The sequence below is a fragment of the Lycorma delicatula genome, chromosome 11 (genome assembly GCF_047948215.1).
Source record: "Lycorma delicatula isolate Av1 chromosome 11, ASM4794821v1, whole genome shotgun sequence".
NCBI classification, from domain to species: Eukaryota; Metazoa; Arthropoda; class Insecta; order Hemiptera; family Fulgoridae; genus Lycorma; species Lycorma delicatula.
The window spans coordinates 47,601,693-47,626,998 of NC_134465.1; the positions used below are offsets into that span (position 1 = coordinate 47,601,693).

At 27.8% G+C, this 25,306-nt stretch overlaps 2 protein-coding genes across 2 annotated transcripts in view; one reads left to right on the plus strand and one right to left on the minus strand.

The window, feature by feature from the left end:
• Nucleotides 1–13,147, plus strand: part of Trap1 (TNF receptor associated protein 1) — a 38,126-nt gene extending 24,979 nt beyond the window's left edge. Inside the window, exons 12-17 of the mRNA XM_075378299.1 lie at nucleotides 2,790–2,917; nucleotides 3,304–3,491; nucleotides 5,497–5,728; nucleotides 6,817–6,889; nucleotides 10,539–10,698; nucleotides 12,911–13,147. Of these exons, the coding sequence (XP_075234414.1) occupies nucleotides 2,790–2,917; nucleotides 3,304–3,491; nucleotides 5,497–5,728; nucleotides 6,817–6,889; nucleotides 10,539–10,640 (723 nt within the window). The 3' untranslated portion in view covers nucleotides 10,641–10,698; nucleotides 12,911–13,147. The remainder of the gene's footprint in view (nucleotides 1–2,789; nucleotides 2,918–3,303; nucleotides 3,492–5,496; nucleotides 5,729–6,816; nucleotides 6,890–10,538; nucleotides 10,699–12,910) is intronic.
• A 6,470-nt stretch (nucleotides 13,148–19,617) lies between these two features.
• Nucleotides 19,618–25,306, minus strand: part of LeuRS (Leucyl-tRNA synthetase) — a 69,277-nt gene continuing 63,588 nt past the window's right edge. The window contains exon 19 of the mRNA XM_075379258.1: nucleotides 19,618–22,060. Within this exon, the coding sequence (XP_075235373.1) occupies nucleotides 21,849–22,060 (212 nt within the window). The 3' untranslated portion in view covers nucleotides 19,618–21,848. The remainder of the gene's footprint in view (nucleotides 22,061–25,306) is intronic.

The following is a 25,306-nucleotide window of genomic DNA, read 5'->3' on the forward strand; positions in this document are numbered from 1 at the left end:
GGTAAAAATGTACGCTATTTAATTTAAATGTGGTCATTCATTCATTCAAGATGACTGAACACTTCTAGAGGGTGTTTTAGAAGCACAGGGTGTTTTATTTAACTCCCAATTCCACAGAGTTTCTTCAAAATTTTATAACAGTAGATGAAACATGGATTTTCTACTACATGCCAGAGACCAAATTGTGGATGGGAGAAGGTGAAAGTGTGCTAAAAACTGTTCCATCTATAGGGGGGAAAGTTACATCTACAGTTTTTTTTTTTTTTTTTTTTGATTCTTGTGGTTTCGTCCTCATAGATTATCAGGAAATAGGTAGGATTATCACCAGGGAGTATTTACACTTCACTGCTGGACCAATTAATTTAAAAATGCTGTTCACGCTAAATGTTTACATCGAGATAAAAACAAAGCATGCTTTCACCAAAATAATGCACACACATCTCTGGTTGTTGTTGCAAAATTTCATACCTATTTTTCGAAGTGCTTACACATTCACCATAGCACCGGATTTGGCTCCTAGCAATTACTTCCCCTTTCCAAACCTTCAAGAAATGGTTCACTGGACGAAGATTTACTTCAAGTGACGGAAATCAAAGCTGAGACAATCACTTATTTGGCAGAATTAGACAAATCACATTTTACTGAGGGATATTATTAAAAAGTTGGAAAATTGTTTGTCTAAATGTATTGAATTGCAAGGTGACAACCTGGGAAAGTAAAAAAAATTCTGAAATATTTTGTATTTATTTTGTCTGACTGAGAACTTTCCAAACGGCCATTGTAAATTTGATATTGTTGTATTGTTATTACTTTTTAATTGGACTCACATGCTACAGCCAATAAATAATTGCTAATAATTTATTTTGAGTGCTATTTACTTTCAAACTTAAAAGTGGTCTTCTGGAAGTGTGTCTACTAAATGTAGCTTTTGTGGTAGAAATTTCATCTTTGATTATAAAGATGAAATTTCTATAATCATACCTTTCAAATTATACTATATATTATTTCTATAATCATACCTTTCAAATTTTCCAAGATTCTTCTCCCTGAACTGTTTCAGGAATTGGGAAAATTTTTTGTTTTTTTAAAATTGGTATTTTTTTTTTTAATTTGTAATTTCATATCTTTTGAAATATTTAGCTAATAATGTTTTATTAACTCTGAAAAATTAGTGTATTAAACGTAGTCTTTACTAGAACTGAGCTATGGGCTTGCTCACAGTTGATTGTATAAGCCTGTTTATACACTATTCATACCTTTTGTTAGCCATTAAAAAAAATATGAATAACATTCATTGAATCTACATCTAATATTGTCTAACCAGGTCAGTCTAAAGGAGCAGGTTCATTGAAGTTAGGTTAACATTTTATCTAATTTCATATTAATGTTTAATTTTCAGTTAAAGGTTAATTTCTATTTAAAATTAATTTTTCATTTTAGAGATATTGTAAGTGTTGCTGAACTATCAGGTTTTAACAGGTACAGTTAATTGTTTTATTTTGAGCATTGTTTATTGTTTAACATTTTATTATTACTCTTTGTACTGTTTGAAAAACTGTTAGGCCTGTTAAAACACTTTGTTTAATTCTTTTAGTTAAAAACCGTATTTTAACTTAACAATTGCAAGAGTTATTATTGTGCATAGTGTAATGCTAGTTTTGACATTGTAATTAATGAAACATCTGATTTTTTTATTTAATGATTATTATTGTAATCATGAGTTAATTGAGAAAAAACTAATTTTATCATTTTTAAAATGTTAGCAAAACTATTTTCTTTATAAGTAATTTTTTCTAGACTATATTTTTTCCATTCACAACTTTTTACTTTGTTAATTAAAATTTTGAAGTGCAGTCCATACTTTAATATTGTTAAAACACATATGTAAGTATAAAAACCAATTTTCCCAATGTAACTGAAAGCAGAAATAACAATTTTTAAATGAATCCTTACAGAAACTTATCATTGAAAAAATCTTAACTTAAATCAGCTGATCAATGTAAAATACTTCTTAAATTATAAATGAAATCCTTTTTAAGGGTCAGTAATATTGATTTCTTTTTTTTATTAATTGTTTGTTATGTTATTTAAATTAAAATGATTAAAGTAGTTTGTTTTAATTTTTAAAAAACAGTTTGTGATGCAACTTTATTATAAACTACTACTACTGTATTACACTAAAAAAGCAACATCTCAAACATACTGAAATAAATTTTGATAAATAGGTAAATAAATAACACGAATAAACATTCATGTTACATGAATAACATATTAAGCTTTACATGAATTAACATTCATGTAAAGCTTTTAATAGCCGCAGAATGTTAAATCCTTAGTAATTTTCATAGACATGTGAAAGAAATTTTTTTTAACAAAACTGAGTGTTTTGAAAGTAGAATTACAATGTATAGTATCATGTAGAAATTAGTGCTAGTAGTTAACACAAATATTATAATTAAAAAAAGGGAGTCAAATGTTGTAATTAAAGGTTGCTACATTAGTCATTATGACCTCAGAATGTATTTAAATACTAGTTTTTTTTTTTTTTTATAATCTTTTAACAAAGTCATAATATGCTGAAATCACATTTCTGAGAAGAATAAAAAATTTGAATGTTTCTTACATATTTAAATTTTAAAAAATTATTGTAGTTTACAATGAAACTACAATGAAGAAAGTTTTTTTTTTTTCATAAGTGGTTCATAAGATATAACTTCAAATTAGGTGTTTTCTTTTACACTTGTATTATACTATAGAATTATTTATGTTAATTTTTTTTTATTTTATAGGAAGAGATTGCCAAATTATTACGTTATGAGTCATCAAATAAACCTGCTGGTCAGACTATTAGTTTTACTGATTATTGTAGCAAATTGCAGCCTGGACAAAAAGATATATATTATTTATCAGCACCGAGGTAAATTTCAATGAAAGAATGTTCATTTACATAAAACTCACTAGAATTTTATAAGAAAGAAATATGTATGTATATAACTCTTCTCTAAACTTAAAACAAAACATGAATAGTTGACTGTTGCATTATGAACAGTATTTAAGTTTCTGTACATCTAAGTTCATAAATTATAATTTGGATTTTCCAGAAGATTTTGTTATATTTTTTTTTTTAAATCAGTTTTTGTGACATTCAGCTTCTGAATAAATTTCAGAAATAATATTTACTTACATTTCTGTAAACAATATAATTTTTTTAAAAACAGAAACAAAAATCTGGGTAAATTTTAATGTTTCACTGAAAATTTTTGTGTGATTTTCTTATTTATTATAATTCTTTTTTAAATATAGTCGATCTCTTGCTGAATCTTCGCCATATTTTGAAGCTATGAAGGAAAAGAAGGTTGAAGTATTGTTCTGTTATGAACCTCACGATGAAATAGTGTTACTTCAGTTGCGTCAGTTTGATAAATATAATTTAACTTCTGTTGAGAAAGAGATGCGACAGGATAAAGAAGCAAATGAAGTTGGTGACTTAGGTAAAAATTCTTATTTTGTAAAAATTCTTGTATTTTATTTAGTCTTTTTAAGTATTAATACTGTATTGTTTATTGTATATGATTAAAAATGTGGTTAATTGTTATAACTATATATACAAAAGCATATATGATCTGGCTGAAAAAAAATGTTGTTCCTTTATTCTTAAGTAGTTTCATTCCCCTATTACTAACATTCCAAAACTCGTTTAATCACTCCTTCTTATTGTGTGTCAGTTGCCATAGTTATGGAGTCAAGCATGATTGCTGTATCAGTGTATATAAAAGCAATATCCATTAATTGAATTTTTAATAGCAGAAAAAATAAATGCTAGTGACATTCATTATGTCTAAAAGTTTTTTATAGTAATAAAACTGTTCATCCTAGTACTGTGAGTTGGTGGGCAATGAAATTTTGTGCACTAGAAGCCAGGTGAATATTGAGGATGATCCTCATAGTTATCAACCAGTTTCCTGTGACTTTATAAGAAGCAACAAAAGGAAGTAGATGAGTAGATTGAAAATGAATGTCACACCACACAATATTGCTTTTCCTCCAAGATAGGCACATCAAAAGAACAAGTAGGAGACATAATTATATGACTCCGGTTTCTGTAAAATCTGTTTGTGTTGGGTGTGGCAAAAATTCACAGAAAAGAACAAACAATGAAAGAAATGTTATGAATTGCTTCTGAAATCTTATCTTTTGAAAGAGACAGTTTCTTTTTCAATATTGTGTTGAGAGATGAAACTTGGGTACATCATTACAATCCAGAAGAAAAACAGCAGGCCATGGAATATCACCATTATAGTTCACTACAATAAAAAAATATTCGTAATGTGTATCCCTCATATAATGGGTACATGACTCACTGCCTGCCTAGAAGCTAGATCAACTGTAAATTCTGTTCAATACATAAGAAACATTAAAACACTTTAGTGATTGTGGGTGTGGGTGTGTGTGTGTATCTATGTGTATGTGTGTGTTTGTTTGTGTGTGTGCATTTGACAATCTATAGAGCCAATAATTTTGCAAAACAATAATACTTGACTATATACATCGTGTATATTAAATTTTAAATTATTATAAACATACATGTAATTGTGCTGTCCAATGCAGCAATGATCTTATCTTTAAAACGTAGTATTTTCCTTTGTTCTATTGTCTTAGCAAATGTAGAATTTAATACCAACTGAAAATGCAGGTTTCTGTGAAAACTGATTATTGGAAATTAATAACGAAAGTATAACTTATCTAATTACTGTGTTTTATATTTAAATTTTATATTTATATTACGACAGTATTTTATATTTCATATATATATATATGTATTTAAATTCTATTAACTAAATAATAAATATTAATCTTAAACTATTTATATAATATTTTTTGAAAATTCAAATAATTCATCAACATACTGACCACTGTGCTAATTAAATTTAATATTAACTGAAATTTGACCACCAAAACACAGTAAGAAATATGAAAATTTTAAAAACTAGTATCAATAATCGACTTTCACAGGATCCTGCATCATCAGTTTATAATATAATTCTATAATTACATCAATCGATTAAAAAACCTAAAATTTAGAAAAACTTAAATAATCGTTATTTATATCCTGCATCTTCAGTTTATATTTAATTCTGTAATTACATTAAAATAAATTGTTTTTATAATTTCTGAATTTGTCGAAATTATTAACATCATTTCAGTACTGGTCAGCAAAGTTTGCATATTCATCCAAAATAATATCAAAATTTACAAAACATCAATTTTGACAATTCAGATATTATAAAAACGATTTATTTTAATATAATTATAAAATTAAATACCAACTGAAGATACAGGACCTCAAATAAAATTATTTTTGAGATTAATATGGTAAGTTTAACTTATCTGTTTACTGTGTTGTGGTGGTTTAAAATTCAATTAATATTACATTTTATCAGCACAATGGCCAGTATGTTTTATATTTATAAAAAAATGAGTTTTTGTTATACTTAGGTGCAGGAAATTTATCCAGTAGTGATCTAGATAAAATAATGTCATCAATGAAAGGAACACTCAAAGAAAAAGTACAAGGTGTGAAAGTCAATAAACGTCTTGAAAATCATCCTTGTGTTGTTACTGTTGAAGAGATGGGTGCTGCGAGACATTTTATTAAAACACAAGGACAACAGATGAATGATGAGATGCGATTTTCACTATTGCAACCAAGATTAGAAATAAACCCAAAGTAAGTTATTTAAATTGTGCTTGTTCTTTTTGTTTTAAATATTTTAACAGTTTCATACACCTCTTCTTTGGGCATCCTGGTGGTCTTACTATTAGATCAACGCTGTAATATCCTACTCTTGGTTTTCTACCTTCATTCATTCTCTTAAGATTTATCTAACTGCTAAGATTTGTCAACACATTTTGACAGTTTTTCCAAAATATCATTGATGTTGAATTCTCTTATATTATTGCTTACTCAGTCCCCTTTATTTCGTATTGTTTATTTTTTCAGATATTCTATTTTCTGTGTTGTAGTTCATCAGTGGTAAGGAATTTTGTTAATTCTTGATTTGGGCAATAATGATACACCCAGTAAAATTATGGTCCATAAGATAACATAGGTTTTACTAATTACTCATTTTGTATTATCTGTATTTATGACTCTGTTGTTGGCTGTATAGTATTTATAGGCTGGAGTGTTATCTACTCTTTTATATTCAGTAATTTTTTACTTAAATTCTTTAAATAAAAATTTCTGTTTGTAATTATTTATTGTTATAGTTTATTGAACACACAAGTTCCTTATGCTTCAGAAAGTAGCTCAAAAAGTAAAAAAATCTGGGTAAAATATAGTCATTAAAATGAGAAATCAAAACAAGCATTTAAGAACAGAGTCATCAAACATAATACCTCTGGAATTTTCAAACTGAATTGTTCAGACTGCACAATCTTCTACATTCATTGAACAGAGTGCAGCTCTGTTCAACGAATTTAGATTTTGTGAATTCACAAAATAAAATAATGACAAGGTACTAAATGTAGACTTAATTCAACTCTCAACTTATTTTTCAACCAATATTCACATATCTTATTTTCCTACTTAAAAAACTGCCAGTAATTATTATTTGGCTCAACTGCCAGTTGAGCCAAATTTAGACCAATTCACTAAAATTAATCTTAAGAAAATTAACTGAAATTGATAAGAATGACTGAAAATGTTATGAGATGATTTTTAAAAGTGTATTTTAGTTTGTTGTTGAACAGTTTATAGGTTTAAATAGAAAAAAAAACAATTAATGTTAACACTGTTTTTTTTTTTTGTTACAGGCATCCTATTATTAAGAAATTGTTCACACTTTATACATCTAATTTTGAACTTGCTGAACTTATTACAGAACAGGTAATATATCTAATTTTTTCATTGAAGTTTTATATTATAATAAATTAATATAATATGATAATTGTTTCTTTGTTTGGATAACTTTTATTTGTAAAAAATTCCTTTAGCGATAAGATTGGGATTGCCAGGAACTTAATTCTGTATGTTTTGTGAATTCTGCTCAATTTTTATTGTTAAAATAATATGTTAATTAAGTTAAGCACATGATAATAAAAATATGTCTATTGGTCTCTTGATATAATGTATAAAACATGCATATTCCCAAGGTTATAAAAATTAATGTGTCTAAAAATAATACTTTTATGAAGGAATTTCTAAAAGATATTATTTGTTGTCTTTGTGTACAGCTAAAATTTATTCAAAAGTGATCATAAAAATGGGAAAATTTATATTTTTAACAAACAACAAGCTTGTGTTTGTTTTTATATATTTGATTGAAATTAAAAAGTATCAATTATGCGATGATATCACAATATTCCTAAGTGCATTTCATCAATCATTTATTACTTCTTTAGCTCTGCATCATATGTATGGGAAATTGATTCAAAAAGGACTTCACAACTTTAAAAGCAATTAAAAGTTTGGTGAGATAACTTACACATACAGTTGGATCTCATTTCATAGAAAACACATTAAGTTTATCACCCAACATTCACTTTGGTTCGATATGGCTTCCATTTGTAATATAACGTACATTCCACCTGAAGTTGATTTCGATTTCAGACTGTAGCCATTAAGTCGGGCAATATCTCTGCAGCTGCAGCATTAATTTGAAGTCTTAGCTCATAAGATCAGCAAGCAAAGATTGTGTATAAACCTGATCTTTAATGAAAAAATCTAGCAGGGTCAAATCTGGGGAGCGAGGTGGCCATGCAGTCAGACCTTCATGACCAATCCATTGACCTGGTAGTCAAGTATCAAGAAAAGCTCAGACTTCTGGGCAGTAGTGAGGTGTTGCCCCATCTTGGTGCTAGTAATGGTGTCCATCTTGGTTATCTTCATCTAACTGGAAAATTTTGAAGCATGTTTAGATAAACAACAGTATTTTTGGTTACCTTCTGGAAGCAGAACAGGTCTTTGTTTGCTTGGGGCACAAAGAAAATTGATTGTAGGGCTATCACAAATGTGCTGCAAAGTTTCATGAAGGTTTTTTCTACCCATGTTTTGCAGTTATGGGTGTGACTCACACCCATAACTGCAAAACAGTTGCAAGTGAGTCACTTGCCACTGTTGTGACTCACTAAAGATTATATTGTCTAAAAATGTATCATTTGCAATTGTATCAATCATTTCCACACAAAACTACAGTCAAGCAACTTTGTCGTCATCTGTAATGTGTTGAACCATGGTTAGTTAGTATGGCTTCAAGTGCAGTCGTTTACATAATATACACCAAAAAATCATTTGCGGAATGCCAGTTTCAAATAAAGTTTAATTCCTTTGAACTTCATGCAAAGCTTTCTGTGAGTTCTGCTACAGCAGCTTCAGGGACATATGAGCATCCTGGTGATTTTGATTGTTTAACAGAACAATCTGTCTCAGTGAGGGTTAACATGCCAAGAGTAAGTTGAATGCCTACTAGGAGGCTTCCTACTATACTCTGTACAAAAATTACATTGAACTGCATTTTCTGACTGCAAATCATGAAACTAAAACTCACAGTTTCACCCAAACCCCACTGGAAGGTTTATAATTAGGAGAGTTATGTTGATTTATTTTTTAAATCATTGACATAAATTTTTGAGAAAATTGTGGGGATAGTGAAACTATTATTTTTTTCACAAGTATTACATGCCTACAGAAATTTTTTTAGTTGATAAAATATTTTCATGCAATAAATTTACTGTTGAAGATAATTTTCTTATTATTTCCACATCAGTAAATGTATTCATTTTTAACAACACTGGTGATAAAACTGGTGGCTGAATTCGGTACTAATGAACTACATGAGCCAAACTTGATGTGTTTTGCTATGAAATGTGATCTCAACTGAATCTGTAAGTTATCTAAATAAATTTTAGTATGCTTTTCAAGTTGTGCAGTCCTTTTTGAATTGCCTGTATTCTAAACAAAATCTTTCATGTCCAAACTTTTTTGAAGATCTTGACAGACATGTTTCATGACCTAAAAACAAAAACAGACATTTCATAATAAAAAACAAAATTTTTACATTGAAAAATTCTGGCTGTGTGTATGTACATACATTCTTCCAGAATGTTATGCTCAATATCTCGAGACTGGATGGACCAATTTTGATGAAATTTGGTGCAATTTCTGTATGTAGGGCATTGATACCATTTAATTTTGGTCACAATCGGTTAAGTGGACCGAGATATTTGGTTGTCTCTGATCCCATATCTCAAAATGTTACTCAAGGAATAGGTAAATTTTTTCTTGTAATTTAATGCCTTCTTAGAAAACTAAGATATTTTCTGATTGTGTATCCCCTAGAATAAAATCAGCTTTTACTGATCTCTCATTTTGTTTTCATCAGCTCACATAATAGACTGCTTTAACAAAAATTGCATTGTTACATGAAATATTTTTCTTGCATTAATTTTTTAAGTAGCCCAAGGAGACAGATTCAGACTTCCTCCAGGAGAACCACTGTCCATCTCATAGAATTATTTGGAGTTAAAAAATCCAACTAAATTAAAAAAAAGTCCAGCCAAACCCCACTGGAAGGTTTATAATTAGGAGAGTTTATGTTGATTTATTTTTTAAATCGTTGACATTTTTGAGAAAATGGTGGGCATAGTGAAGCTATTATTTTTTTCACAATTATTGCATGCCTTCAGAAGTTTTAGTTAATAAAATATTTTCATGCAATAAATTTACTGTTGAAGATAATTTTCTTATTTTAAAATCTGTTTCTTGAGTAGGTATGGGTGGTATTAGAGAAAATTTATGTACATATAATATTACAGAATTTTTTGTTTTTAAATTATGTGAAACGAAATAAAAAAATTTCAATACTTTTCAATACAAAGAAATATAAGTTGAAAAAAAAATCATTTAATTTTACTTTGAACAAGGTTATCTTTATTACTGCTATATTAAATTGTATATTGTCGCAAAAAAAGGTATTGAGAAAATAAAGCATTTGCATTTAAAATCCTAAACTTGCCATATTTATTGCCTACATTTTTGTTTCTATATAAAATATAATGTCATCTCTGGGAAATCCCTCAAAAAGTCAGAATGAGTTTTTAGAATAAAAATGTGCTATAAGATCACTGCTTGCTGCCCTTAGGTATGAAATATGTAGACTGATATTTATAAAATTGAATACATCAACAAATCCTTGTGTTTATATTTATATATGTGAAAAGAATTTTAACTTTGATGAAAAGAATTATCACTTATTCTTAAAAAATAATAGTATCCATATCTCTATTAAAGCAGATAAAATAACTCAAGGGCATTTTTAAAGTTTCCATTGTCATTTTTAAAAGATTGTTGAAACATTTAAAAAATGTTTTTACAAATTTATTTTAAATATGATTAAAATAGTTTATTTTACAGAAACAATATTACTCTCTTAATGAATTTTTAAATAATACTGTTAAAAAATAATAAGTTTATGTTAATAAATAAGTTTTTCCTTTTAATCGTATTAAAATACAGTTTTGTTAATATTTTCTTTCAGTTATTTTCAAATGCGATGGTTGGTGCCGGTTTGATTCAAGATCCACGTACAGTTCTAAGTAGTATGAACAAATTATTGACATTGGCATTAGAGAAACATTAATAGGTTGATGATTTATTAGTTGATTATAAAATGTTTATTTTCTGTAAGCCTATTTCTGGTAAGTATTACATTTAGTAATGAAAACAATTTATTTATTTGTATATTTAAGAAGTTCCATTTAATTTATTTACTTACTTTGATTTATTATTTTTATTTTTATAATAAAAACAGTAAATGTCCATTAAAAGAAGGCAATGGCTTCCGAAAATAAAAAGTTTTATGTTTTTGTACTTACTGTTTTACCCCAAATTAAACATCTGTTTTACAGGGTAGTAGAGTGGAAGATTGACTTATGTGACTTATATCTGCAGTATGGTTTTAATGAAAAAAATACTAAGGAATTTGATATTCTGTTTGTTGTAATAAAAGAGGACACAATATTCTTTTTTCCTTAATATTTTGACAATTTTGTATGATTGTTGTTTTATGTAGTTTCTGTTATTTTGTTCTATATTTTATGTAGCATGATATTTTTTAAGTTTGGGTGAATAGTCATTACTGAGATTTTTATAGGTGTTAGCTTACAAAAATGTATTAGGTGATGGAACATATTTAAGGAAGCTACATGTTTGTGCTGTGTAAGACGATTAGCTGTAACCCACCGGATTGGTGTAGTGGTGAATGTGTCTTTGCAAATCAGCTGATTTCGAAGTCGAGAGTTCTAAGGTTCAAATTCTAGTAAAGGCAGTTTTACGGATTTGAATACTAGATCACGGACACCAGTGTTCTTTGGTGGTTGGGTTTCAATTAATCACACATCTCAGAAATGATCAACCTGAGACTGTACAAGATTACACTTCATTTACACTCATACATATCATTCTCATTCATCCTCTGAAGTAATACATGACGGTGCTTCTGGAGGCTAAACAGAAAAAAATATGATTAGATGTGATGTTTTTTCTGAAAATTTAAAATGTGTGTTTATCAGTTATGTATATATGGGCTTAAAACATTTGAGTGATTTTTTTATCTGTCATTCTTCATTATAATGCAAATAGAGTTCTTGTTTGTTGATGGACTCGAGGAATGTGTGACGTGTTGTGTTTCCTTAGTATATGAGTGTTGATGGCATTCCTGTAACCAAAGAAAAAATATAAAACTATGTTTCTCATCCATTCCTTCAAAACAGTAAGTTCCATAATCAAATTATATCTTAATGTGCATTACACTGCAGTATATGAACAAAAAAAATTACTCATCTTTCTTTACTTCATGGTTTACAAAATTGATAACAAATAGATCTTAACATTTTTTTCTTAAAAATCAACACACATAGTACAAGCATGTAACTTTCTTACACATGTTCATTGCATAACATAAACACATTTTTCAGCAGATAACTGTTAAAATATCTGTAATAAAATAATAATTTACATTGTAAAATTGGGTTGTTATCTACCATTCATGCTTAGACAACATTCTAAGTACATTAACTATCTATTACATTACATTAAATGAACAAAAATCAAATAGTGAGTGAAGATATATAGTATGTATAACATACATAATCCAGCAGCCAAACAAAATTATGAACATGTTTAGGGAAGAATTTTAACATGTCTCTTTCAAAACATCAAACAGGATGCGGAAGATTATACATAGAATATTAAAAAAAAAAAAAAACATACAGTTAACCCATGAGTATATAAATTGAATGACATATTTGTCCATTCATAATGACAGGCACAAAATAAAGGAGAAAATCACCTCGTAGAAACAGGACACATGCAGAATTATTAATGACAATTTTTTTTTTTAGTTGAATACAGAGAGCATGAATGATCTTGATATTCTTAAAAAATATGTAATTCAAAACTATTTATAGTAAATTTTGAATTTAACTATTCAAAATTCCTGTCAGTTTCAAGATAGGGGTGCCATTGATGTTATCTGTTAAAAAATCTTCTGGAAGCACATTCTCTTTATTTTGAAAATGATTTTTTTAAATGATTAATTTATACATAAAATTAGTTTAATTTGAATTATAAATGGATTTGATTTTAAAAAATGTAATCACCTTTAAAATATTATTTTGAAAACAATTATAAATTGTTAAAAATAGTTAAATTTGATGTTTTATAAAAGTTTACAAAATTTAAGATTAACTTTTTTTAATTTTTATAATTTTAGCAGTATTCTAATAGAGTAAACAATTTATTTTGTAATAATTTGTTGTATTCAGTTTAGTTTATCTTTCTAATTTACAATACATTATCTTTAAAATAATTAGTCGATTTAAAATTTGAATGTTTTTTTTGTTTGTACAGGTCATGTTTCAACATAGTGGTGGTTCCCACTGTTGTTTATACACAAGTACAAGTATTCTATTCTGATGGATTTCTGAGTTGTACAGTATATAAATCTTTCAGCTGTGAATATAATTTATTTATTCAGAAATATAAGGCTACTATTTTTTTTTTGTATAAAAAGAAAATTTTGTGTATGTTACTTCTGTAGTGTTCCAAATAATTTTATTACATTATCAATAAAAATTGTAAAAAAATTTTTGTTTATTTTTTTTGTTTGATAAATTTAATTTTCCACTGACACTTCGAAGTTTGTACCAGGAAATATAGAAATGGACATTTTTGTAGTGTGTGAGAAATCCTATGCCTGACTGGGATTTGGACCCAGGACCCCCCTGTATGAAAGTGCAAGATGCTACCACACTGCCATGGGATTAGTATTCTTCCTTTATCTCTTATTAAGGTATACAGAATCATAGTGAACCTCTATATGCCATACAATTCTGGAGTGGCAGTGGTTTTTCTTGCTTGAAGCTGTTCTCAGATAGCCCTTAGTTTTTCTTTTTTTTCTGGGAGAAAAAATGCTTCCACAATCATTGCCCAGACATGATATAATTTTTGTTCAAAACAAAGATATATCACATTATATATTTCAATTAAGGTACTAGAATAACCATCTGCTTAATGGCAATCTGCATAAATAGCTGAAACTCAATACAGCTATTCAAATATGTGAATGTAAGCAGATAGCCCTAAGAAATCGTAAAACATTAGATAACATTTCATTATCCCCTAATATAAGTCATACATGTTAGCCCCCTAGATTAAACTTGCAACTTAATGTTGCAAAGGATAGTTCTTAGATTTTTTGAGAAAAAATAATTATTGTTACATATATTAATGCAAAATCATTTATCAGTAATACACATCGGTTATCTAGTCTAAAATGTCAGAGTGTAAGGATAAAATAAGAGTCTTCTAGGTGGATAAATAACAATCATTTATCTCTATAGATAAAATCTCATGCTCCTTTGCCAATTTTCTTTTTTACATCCACCCTCTTTTCATCCTCCATGCTTTCTAAATTTCAAATTCTGTAGGTTAAGATTACACTTCTGAATGCGTTGGCAATATCATTTCCACCTCGTCCAGCTATTATTTCTATTACTGTTCATTATATGTGCCCAAAATTAGTGCGAGATAGATTGTATTCGTGCTTAATCATACAACATAAAGCAAAAGGTATGAGTGCTGTACTCTTGTTTTTGGACGAGTATGAAAAGGAAAGAAATGGATTTCTCATTTCATTATTTATTTTACTTAAAAAACCACCAGATCTTGTAACATGTAACAGCGTGAATTTTGAAAACATTACACAATTGATTGCAATCTAGCTGTTCCATCAGTTCATGTTATCAAGACTTGGGTTCAGACTTTGAGGCTGCTGTTTCTATGCTAAAGAAGAAAGGTGCGAGGCATGTGAGTGAAGTCTGTTATTCACTGCATAGCCATTCTGTATCACTTGAACTGTCTGGCCATAGTATATAGTGAATTTTACACAATGACCTGAAATAACTCGTGCAATACAAAAACAGGGTAAATTTCTGTCTTATTGCAAGATCTTGTAAACAATTTACTGATTAGCAATGAGGCTCATTTTTATTTGTCAGGATTTGTTAACAAGCAAAATTTCCTATGCTGGGTTTCCAAAAAATAACAGGTGACTTTAGCAATAGACTTAGTGAATTATTTCATAAAGTCACATTACATTATGTGGAATGGCAATCATCTGCAAGATATCATTTTTGGACAATAAATTTCTCTTTTCAGTGAATTAAAATCAAAATTAATATTTTACTTTTAATAAAATTTTAAAAGCCACTTGACTGTCGCACCTGTGTATATATAATTCATTAACATATTTTGGCGATTTAAATTTCATTTAATATATATATTATAAATAGGTAATGGGTATTACCTATAGATATATTAAAAAGTAAACTGGTTGTTTACTACAAATAGAATTAATTTGCAAGATTTTTACAAGGTTCAAAATAAGAAATCTAGTCCAAATTTATTGAATTGGCTCCCACAGACAACTTGCATCCCTTCTACATGAAATATTTTTATTCATAGCTGGATTGACAGGACATAAATAAATGGACATCTGGATGTTGACTGCCAACTTTCTATATTAGCCTAACAAATACAGTAATGGTTGATATATAATATATATAGACAGCTTATGTAATAAAGCTGTGTAAAAAAAAAAATGGCAAACAATTTCATAACTTTTGCTGGGAAACTGATTATTGTGGGCTTCATCCTCAACAGACCACTACTACTTAGGAGTAAAATTAAGTGTTATATTACAGATTGCAAGTAAGGAATTTTTTTAAAAATGTTCTCTAGAGTAAAATGTTAGGATAGAAGCTCCATGGTAATCATAGTGCCCACCTCCTTGATCAATTGTTAATCAAGATTAAAGGGCATCAATGAACTGTTGCAGAAGTCATTACATTAAATTTCACATAGTTAAACCAGTCTGAATATATTAAGCAAAAGAGTAACTGATGAAATTCTAAAAGATTACAATAAATACAGACCCCATAAGATCTGCATTACATATTAAGCAAAACAGTAACTGATGAAATTCTAACAATAAATACAGACCCCATAAGATCTGCATTACCTTGCCCCCTTAACCAATTTTGACCAAAATTAAAATGTCATCAATGCTTCATATACAGAAATCATTGTGCAGTGTTTCATCCAATTCAGTTTGGAGATCAAGCAAAAAAAAAAACAGGCCAGTTTAAATATGCACTTAATGTGTTATACATCCTTCTGGAATTTTTCAATGTTAAATTGTGTTAAAACAAGATCTGGAAAAAACCTGTCATGCAAAATTTGACCCATTAGTATTTCTACTTTTCGTTATGCAGGTGTACAAATAATATTGGGGTTTTAAAGCTCTTAACTTTGACTTACAGTAATGAATCACAAATAAAATAGAGTAACATTTATAGTTTTTCCCTACAAGCATTCAATGTGAGCACCCTTCATCATGTGACATCAAATCAATAGAACAGTTTCTCCCATACTTTAACCAGCATGTCTGGAAAGGATGTGACAGTTGCTTCATTCCTATGTCTCAAATCACGTATTTCAGTAGGTAGCAGCAGCAGATACTTTATAAAAACACAAAATTATATGGAGGATCAGATCAGGTGACCTTGAAAGCCACCACAAATAAGCTCTTGTCATCAGGTCCATGCTGATCAATCCAACAGTTGGGAAAAAATATCATCAATTTGCAGTTAAGGAAAGAGTCGCATGCAGCACATCCAAATAAGCAATTCCTGTTACACTTGCTTCATCGAAAAAGAATGGTCCATAAACTTGCCGTCAGAATATTAAACATTTTATTTTGGGAAATTCTTTTCACATTGTAAAAGTTCTTCGGGATTTTCTGACTCCCATATATGGTCAGTATATGCATTAACATGTCTACTAAGATGATATGTTGACTTGTTACTAATCATAATATCAAGAAAGTTGACTTCATGCTAAAATATTTTGTTCATGCAGTCAGCAAACATAGTCTAAGCATCAAAGACTGTAAATTACATGGAATATTTTAGATTTTAGCTGTAAATTGTATGGGACAATTAAGTAAGTAAGCATTTCCTTACAGCATTCCACAATGTCATCACTACATTACAAGCTTGTGGCCAGCCTTCCTAACAGATTTTTAGGACTACGCAGTAAAGACTTCCTGTCATATTCAACATTGTCTTCAGACATCCTTGGTCATCTCATATTCTTCCCTTTTCACAGATATCTGAGTGTTTCTAACCAATTATGCAATCAAAAAAAGTTATTATTCCATTTTATTTCAACAAATTTTCAAAACTTTTATTGTATAATTATTTTTTATTTTCATGATATTTTGTATATGATAATTACCCACCTTGTAATGGCCAAAAAATATTTCTTTATATTTAAAAAAAAGTTTTTTCTTTAATAATAAACTATTTTCTTACTTACAAACAGGTAAACACAGCCATTTTTGTCACTTTTTCCATGAGCTCTAGCATTCTTATTTTACATCACACAGATCTCAAAAAGAGCTTTTTACCAATGACTACACGGGGTATTGCATTTTAATTCAAATCATTGGTGCATCACTAGTTTTGATTTTAATAATATTTGGTATATGATAACAACCTACCTTGTAGTGTCCAAAAGATGTTTTTATATTTAAAAAAAAGTTTTTCCTTTAGTAATAGTATTCTCTTACTTGAAAAGAGGTAAAAACAGTCATTATTTTCATACTTTTTCCATGAGCTGTTGTATTCTTTTTTTATATCGTACAGGGGTCAAGGAAGATTTTTTGAAAGAATAAAGATGAAATTTCATCTTACTGTACTCAATATTAATTTTGTTATGTAACCAAATCTTGTAATGCTTACTGAAGTTACCTTCTCCTATAATATTTTTCAGATTTTGAACCCAAAATAAATAATGAAGGGCCCAGAGTAACAGGCCTATATTTTACCTTTTAACTCTTTGGTACTAGTATTTATAAAAAAAATTATAAAAATACATGTTGTGAATTTGTTGAATACATTGTTCATGGTTAGAATGCAAGATGTTTTTAGCGTATTGATGGCTTCATTGCTTGTCAACCCCTTTACTTTAACTAATAAAATAAATTTCAATTGATTTTTACTGGAAATAAAAAGTACTTATCGCTGTAAAAATTTCAGATTTTTGCCACTTGTCCTACATGTGTTTTTAGAGCCTAAAAAATGAGTTATTTTCAAAATCTTTTGATTTGGCAGCCATTTTTTTTAATGAAGGACACTGTGTAACAGTCCTTTTTTTTTTTTTAAGTACTACTAGTACCTAAGAGTTAATAGGTAAAAAAAAGGATTGTTTCCCTAAGCCTTTCATTCTTAATTTGGGCCAAAAATTTGAATAAACCAATTTGTAAACGTAATTTCAGTAAACATTACAAGGTATGGTTATGTTACAAAATGAAATTTGCATACACTAACCTTTTCTGAGCTCTGTATGATGTAAAATAAGAATGCTACAACTCATGGTAAAAGCAACAAAAATTGCTGTTTTACCTGTTTGCAAGTAAGAAAATAGTCTACTACTAAAGAAAAATAAACTATTTTTTGTCCACTATAAGGTGTAATTATCATGTACAAAATATAATGAAAATCAAAAATAATGATGCAAATTTTTGAAGTAAACTGGATACCCCTCACCACCATCTCAAATTATTTGTATAACTATCAAATCAGAATAGGTAAATAAACCAATGACAACACACATTCTCTCATCAATACTGCAGATTATTCTTAACATTTACTGTCTTCGCAGATTACTTCCATAACTATCTAATTAGAATAGGAAAGACGATAAAAACAAAACCAATGATAACACACAATTACTCTTCAGTACCACCGATTACACTTAATATTCACAGATTACTTCCTTAACTATCTAGTCGAAATAGGAAAATAAACCAATTATAACAAACATTCACTCAACAATAACGCAGATTAATTTTAACATTCACTGCCCTCTCAGATTACTTTTGTAACTATCTAATCAGAACAGGAAAATAAACCAATGACAACAGGCAGTATTCCCTTTTTAATTTAACAAATGATCAGTGCGTCACTATTTCTGATTTTAATGATATTTGGTATCTGATAAATATATACACCTCTTAGTGGCCAAGAAATATTTTTCTGTATTCTAAAAAAATTTTTTCTTGAGTAATAGACTATTTTCTACTTGCCAACAGGTAAAAACAGCCATTTTAATCACTTTTCCACAAGCTGTAGCATTCTTATTTTACATTGTACAGAGGTCTAAAAAGCTTTCTGAAAAAAGTAAAGATGAAACTTCATCTTACTATACTCAAAATTCACTTTGTTGTATAACCAAATCTTGTAATGTTTACTGAAATTACATTTACATATTGTTTTTTCAAATTGTGGGCCCAAAATAAATAATGAAGGGCTTACGATAAAAACTGAAGGCTTCATTACTTGTCAATCCCTTTAAGTAATAAATTAAATTTTAAATGGTTTTAAGTACATAAAAAGTATTTAGTGCTGTAAAAATTTCAATTTTTTGCCACCTGTGGTTTTCAGGCTCCAAGAATTAGACATTTTCAAAATCTTATGATTAGTCAGACATATTTTGTAATGAGGGACACTTGGTAAGTCCAATTTTTTTTTTATAAGTACTACTAGTAATTAAGAATAAATAGGTAAAAAACGCCTGTTACCCTACGCCCTTCATTATTTATTTTGGGCCCAAAATTTGAAATAACAAAAATATGTAAATATAACTTTAGTAAACATTACAAGATTTGGCTAGGTAAAAAAGAATTTTGAGTACAGTAAGATGAAGTTCCATCTTTACTCTTTCCAAAAAAAAAACTTTTTTGACCCCTGTACGATGCAAAAATATACGGAATTATTCTACAATCAGGCGTAGAAATATAACTATCCTTTATGCTCTTTAAATCTAACCTTAAAACAAAAATGTACACCTCATCCAAGAGCTATTGTAACAAATTAAAACCCCAATATTCTTTTCTGTAGACTCTGTATAATATAGCTGAGTCAACAAAGTAAAAATACACTTAAGTAAATTATTAAGTAAACAGTTATAATTCACAAAAAATAAAAACAACATAATTTCTTCCAGTGATTTAATTTTTGTCAATATATGTTAGTTTAAAGTACATAAAAATAAAAAATAAATAAATAACATAAATAGGAAATATAAATAAAATAGAACATAACAGATACAAAAGTGATACAATTATCAACTATAAAGCTCGTCAAAAGTAATACATATCTGAAGTTTTTATAACCAAATAATTACATAACTACAACTAATTTTATGAGAAAAAGATTAAAACAAAATTTATGTATGTAGCAGAGCTATAAATATAAGAATTTTAAACAATACACATATTTTTTTGTTTTGTTCATGATGATTAGTGATAAAAAATCAATTGAAATTTTTAACTTTTAACAAAACAATAGACTGAATCACATGAATTTTTTTAAGGCAAGTAACTGATAACATTTAAGCAATTTGGAAGATGATTCAAAAATCAGATTCAAACAGTTCTATTCATTTGCCAACTATGTAAAATAAGAAATAAATTCTTTTACTACAATTTTAAAAATTTCACACACTGCACTGTACAAGAAATAAACAATTACATTTTAATAATAATATTTCAATCCTTCTTTTTCATTAATAGCTTACAACACAATGGAGAAGAGCTAAAAATTGTCAATGTATAATTTTTTTTAAATATTTTTCATTCTTAAAAATTATCTTTTAAAAGAAAAAATACTGTAAAAATTTATTACACTTGGTACTCAGTTTTTAAAATTCCAAACCATTAAATAAAACAGTAACATGACATCTCATAATATTTTTTTTTTGTTTTCTGCTATTCATAAAAGGTTAGATAAACAATAAATAAGAAAACTTAGAAAATAATTAATTGAAGAAAAATAAAAACTTGATTGTAATGTTTTATCTATCACAATGAGTACTTTATTAGTACCATGTGTTATTTGCTGCAAGTAATTAGCATACTCAAATCATTTTAATACTTTTACAATACCTTGAACCTGTCATTTATACTACAGATTTGGATTATGTAACACATTATGAAAGTGTAGCCCAAAAAAAGTCAAGTAAAACAGCCTAGTTTTCATATCTGCATTAAGAAAACTTTCTTTTTTTTGTTATGAAAGAGCAGGCATCAACAGCTGTGGTCATTAGCCCAGAGGGAAACTGGTAGTGTATGAAAAGAAGCCAACCTGACTAGGATTTGAACCCAGGATCTCCACAAGAAATGCCGAGAAGCTACCTACTCAGCCATGTAGGTTGGCTAAAAATTTCTTATTTTCCAATCATACAGAGTTTTTATTTATTTCTCTTTTAAAGAGATCAATTAGAAAAAAAAACAAATATCCTCTTGCAGGCCTACTTGAAAAAATAACAGACAGAAAGTTAATAAAATTTCTTAACTCCTTGCCAACAATTTAAGAAGATGGTCTACCTTTATACTTAAAGTTAACTTTTTTTTTTCTAATGTTTACTGATTGTAACTAATATTCTCAAAGATTAAGGAACATTGCAATAAATTTGCCAATACTGTAAAATCAATGTAAGACTTCTAACATCTTTTATATTGTAGCAATTTGATCCTGTAACACAGTTCATCACGTATCCCTCTTCAAATCCAATGTAACTGGGAGTTTACTGTATTCCTGCTGTAAATACTAATTACATTCTTATTTATGAAAGACATATGAGTACAGGCCTAACATTCCTAGTCATAATGACAATTAGAAAAAAATAATAAAGAAACAAGACATTTTACAATATTTAATATACATAGAATAAAAAATAAAACAAAAACAATGTTAATCCTTTTCAATGAAAAGTTTTCCAACCAATAGTCATGTATAAGTAAACATTTTAACACCTTACAATAAATCATTTTCAATATTTTTACTGAGTAAATTAAAAAATAAATTAATCTTACAAAGAAAATAAAATGTTTCAAACTGGTTACTATCAACAAAGATGTAACATATTTTCAAAATAAAACTTTCTAGCTACTGCTCATTCAGTTACAATTTTAATAATTATATTTTTTATTTAAATGAAAATTATACTTCAAAAAAATGAATTATAAAAGAAATCAAATCACTGACAACCAAACTTTAGTACATAAAAAAAATCAAATCTTAATAACTAAATAATACTTATTAATAAAAAAAAAAAATTAATACATTATTAGCTCTGCTAATGTAACAATTTTAGAACACTGATAAGAAATAATTTTTTCATTTTAAATAGTTATGAAATAGAACTTTTATTGCTTAACATTTCAGCTAGAATGAATAATGTAAGCGATAGATTCACCTAACTGAATAGTACCACCGTTGTTTTCAACAGATACTAAATTTGAATTAAGATCGACAATAAATTTTTCATTCTTTTCTAACAAAATTCGACCCTGTGTTGGTGCATTAAATCCAGGAAATTTTCTTGGCCCTAAAACTGGATCCTTCCAACGCCATAATTCCACTTTATTTATATCTGTAACAAAGGAAAATGAAAAAAATAAATTAGAAATAATAATTATGAAATTAAAATTTTTCCAACCTTCTTACAAATAATTAAAATTTAAGTTTTGAAATCAGTTCTATAAACCACTTCCATCGTCCCTGAATATGCCCTACAGTAAATAATATGTACCTCAAATTTCACACCAGTTAATTACAAAAAATCAAAATGAGGGCAACTGGATTCACAAATTGCACCAAAATGATTTAGACTAAGAAAGAAAACTTTTAAAAATGGATCAGTTAGGTTAAAGATGGATGTGGTAAATCAAATTTTTTATAATCTGACAACCAAACTAAGTTTAAAGGTTAAAAACTATACGGAAGTTCACAAATAGAATAAATAAATGCAGATATATTTTTAATGTAATAAGAAATAAACTACTATTTTTAATATGTTGTAAGAATAATAAATAAATTATATTTTCTCAGCCTAAAATATAGTTAGTGATGTAACAAGATTTTAGTTTATAATTTTTAATAGAACATTAAATAAAAGAAAACTTAGAGAAAAAGTTAACAGTGAAAAACAGGAAAACGATACACCTGAAATTACTAAATTTTGTTGCTTAGGTAAAAAGTTACAAAGGAAGGATGAAGTAAAACAGAATTGAACGAGCCAGGAAAGCCTTTATACAAAAATGAATCTACTGGTATTGAACACATATTGAAGAATAGGGAAGGTATTTTCAAAATTATTTTCTTAAATATAGCATTTTTATAGCAGAAAAACAGATAGTAGTATGAAAACCAAAAAAAAGGAACAGAGAGCCTTTTAGGATTAAAATTAATTGGAGAATAAATTGTGACAGAATCTCATTAAAAGAAGGATAAATTTTAAGGGCTAAACATTAATCATAACTAGGGTTAGTGAATCTGCTTCTAGAAGGAAGTATATAGGGTAAAAACAGTGAAGACAAATATTAAAGTAGTAAAACATACTTAAGGATATAAGGTGTTGTAATAGGTATATAGAGGTAAAAAGATTGACTGAGTAGAAATTAATTAAGATATGGATCAAAAATTAGTCAAACAACAGAAAAAAAAATCACTGATTATATTTTAGGGAAATCAATAAACAACTGTAATTTAAAAAATTGTTAAAAATATTAACATTTTTAATTAATAAAATGCAATAATAAAAAAATTGTATAACAATGAGCAAGGTTAGATTATAAAGATTAAAACAATGACATATTTATCCACCAAAATATCACATGATGTTTAGATTTTTTTTAAATACAGAACTAATAAATTATATCAAATAATTTTATTTACTCAAGTATTAATCAGATAATGTGAATAATTCATTTTTTAATAAATTAAGCAAATAATGTAACAAAAGAAAACACTTTGATATAATCTTATCTCACGTTATCTAATTTTATAAAAGAGATGCAACTAATAGCAAATATTTCACTCGCCAAGAGTAATCCAATCAGTTCATTACTGCAAATAAATTTTGCTTAAATTCTTGAATATTTTTAAATTAAATCTTTCTAAGTTAAAAAATCATTGTCATAATTTTGTTTATTGAATTCACCACGTTTCTATAGGCAAAATAAATTCGATACAGAAAAAAAAGAACAATCTTTTTTTAAACAATGTTTCATTTCATAATGCATTACCCAATTTTAACAAGATATATATTAAAAAAACATGACTGTCAAAAAAAAACAATGCTGACAAACATTGCTCTTTTTTGGTTTGGTTCCATCGTGATTTTGTATTATGCTAGCAAATACCCCATTTGAATTTTGAAAATCGGACGACTGTTTGCAATTATTATAACAGCACTCAACTGTACCTCCCAAAACAGTGCCCCATGGGCACCTCATTTGTTACCAGTTGATGATGATGATTGGTCTAGCCTTGCACAAGGTGCTCACATCACATCACCATTTTAGCCTCATACACAGTCCCCCATGGGAAACACATTATTAAACAGAAATTTATTTAATTTATTTAATGTAAACTTAATGCCTTTATTTTTGTAGTATTATTCACTTGAGTGATTTGAATCATTCAATTCAAACTCAGCTCACACAGTGATAGAGGCTCACAGTTATTAATTAAAGTTTATGCTTCAACCACAAATCTCCACTACTAGACATATATATATATATATTTATACACATAAATACATACATATTTATATGGCCTATGACACTCCTGGTAAAGTAAAGATTTCAACGTGGGGTCTACATCTAAATTGGTTCAGCTGTTAAGCTGTTACAATGGAACAAACATACATGCATACATCCGAAATACATTACACTCCTTTTTGAGCAGTAATTTAAAACTATACAGTCTGAACATGTTTTCGCTTTTACAAATCCATATTGTTAGTTTTTTAATACATCCTGAAAATGTATTTCAATCTCTTTTGGTTTCCCACATTAGATCAAACTTTCCAACAGGCAGTACTTTTAAAACACATTTTAATAAATCTTAATTATAATTAATCATCTTATATTACTAATGAATTGAGTTATCGATTGATGAAAATTATGACAAATAATTTTTAATTTCTTAATATTGATTATCGTAAGTTCAGTCATAAGAATTAATTTAATAAACTTGTTGCCCTATAATAAAAACTTATCACAGAACTGCCAACATTACATTAAATGACATATAACTGAGAAAAGATGCCATATAAGAAATATCAATCAATTATCTACTAATGTTCATTAGAAATGTTAACCAAAATAATTAAGAGAATCATGGTACTTTTTTTTTCAAATATATTTGTTAACCTTCAGTTGTTTATCCAAGAAAAGAATTATGTTTTGTAAATATGAGAAAACTGTAACACATTTTTGATGTTGTACACAACAAAACAATTCCATTTTACAAAGAACACAGAAGTAGTGACTTGCTTTAACTTTTTAAATATGGCAAATATATTGATTAATACATCATCATAATAGTATGGTTTTCTCTCCTGACATAGATTCCTTGTAAAGCTCTATTCTTTTTTATTTCCAGTAAAAGTTTTGAATTCTTATTAATGTCAATTTCATTTTAGATTGTCTATATTTTTATGCTCCTTTAAGCTTTTTTTTACCAGTTTTTAAACAATTCTTCTTCGCTTAAGACATCCAGTTAGCTTTCTTATTCTGATAAAGGTTCTATTCTTATTCATTTTCCCAATTAGTTTATTTTAATTGCTTTCACTCTGTCTAGACACTGAATTTGCTTCAAACTCATACTTCAT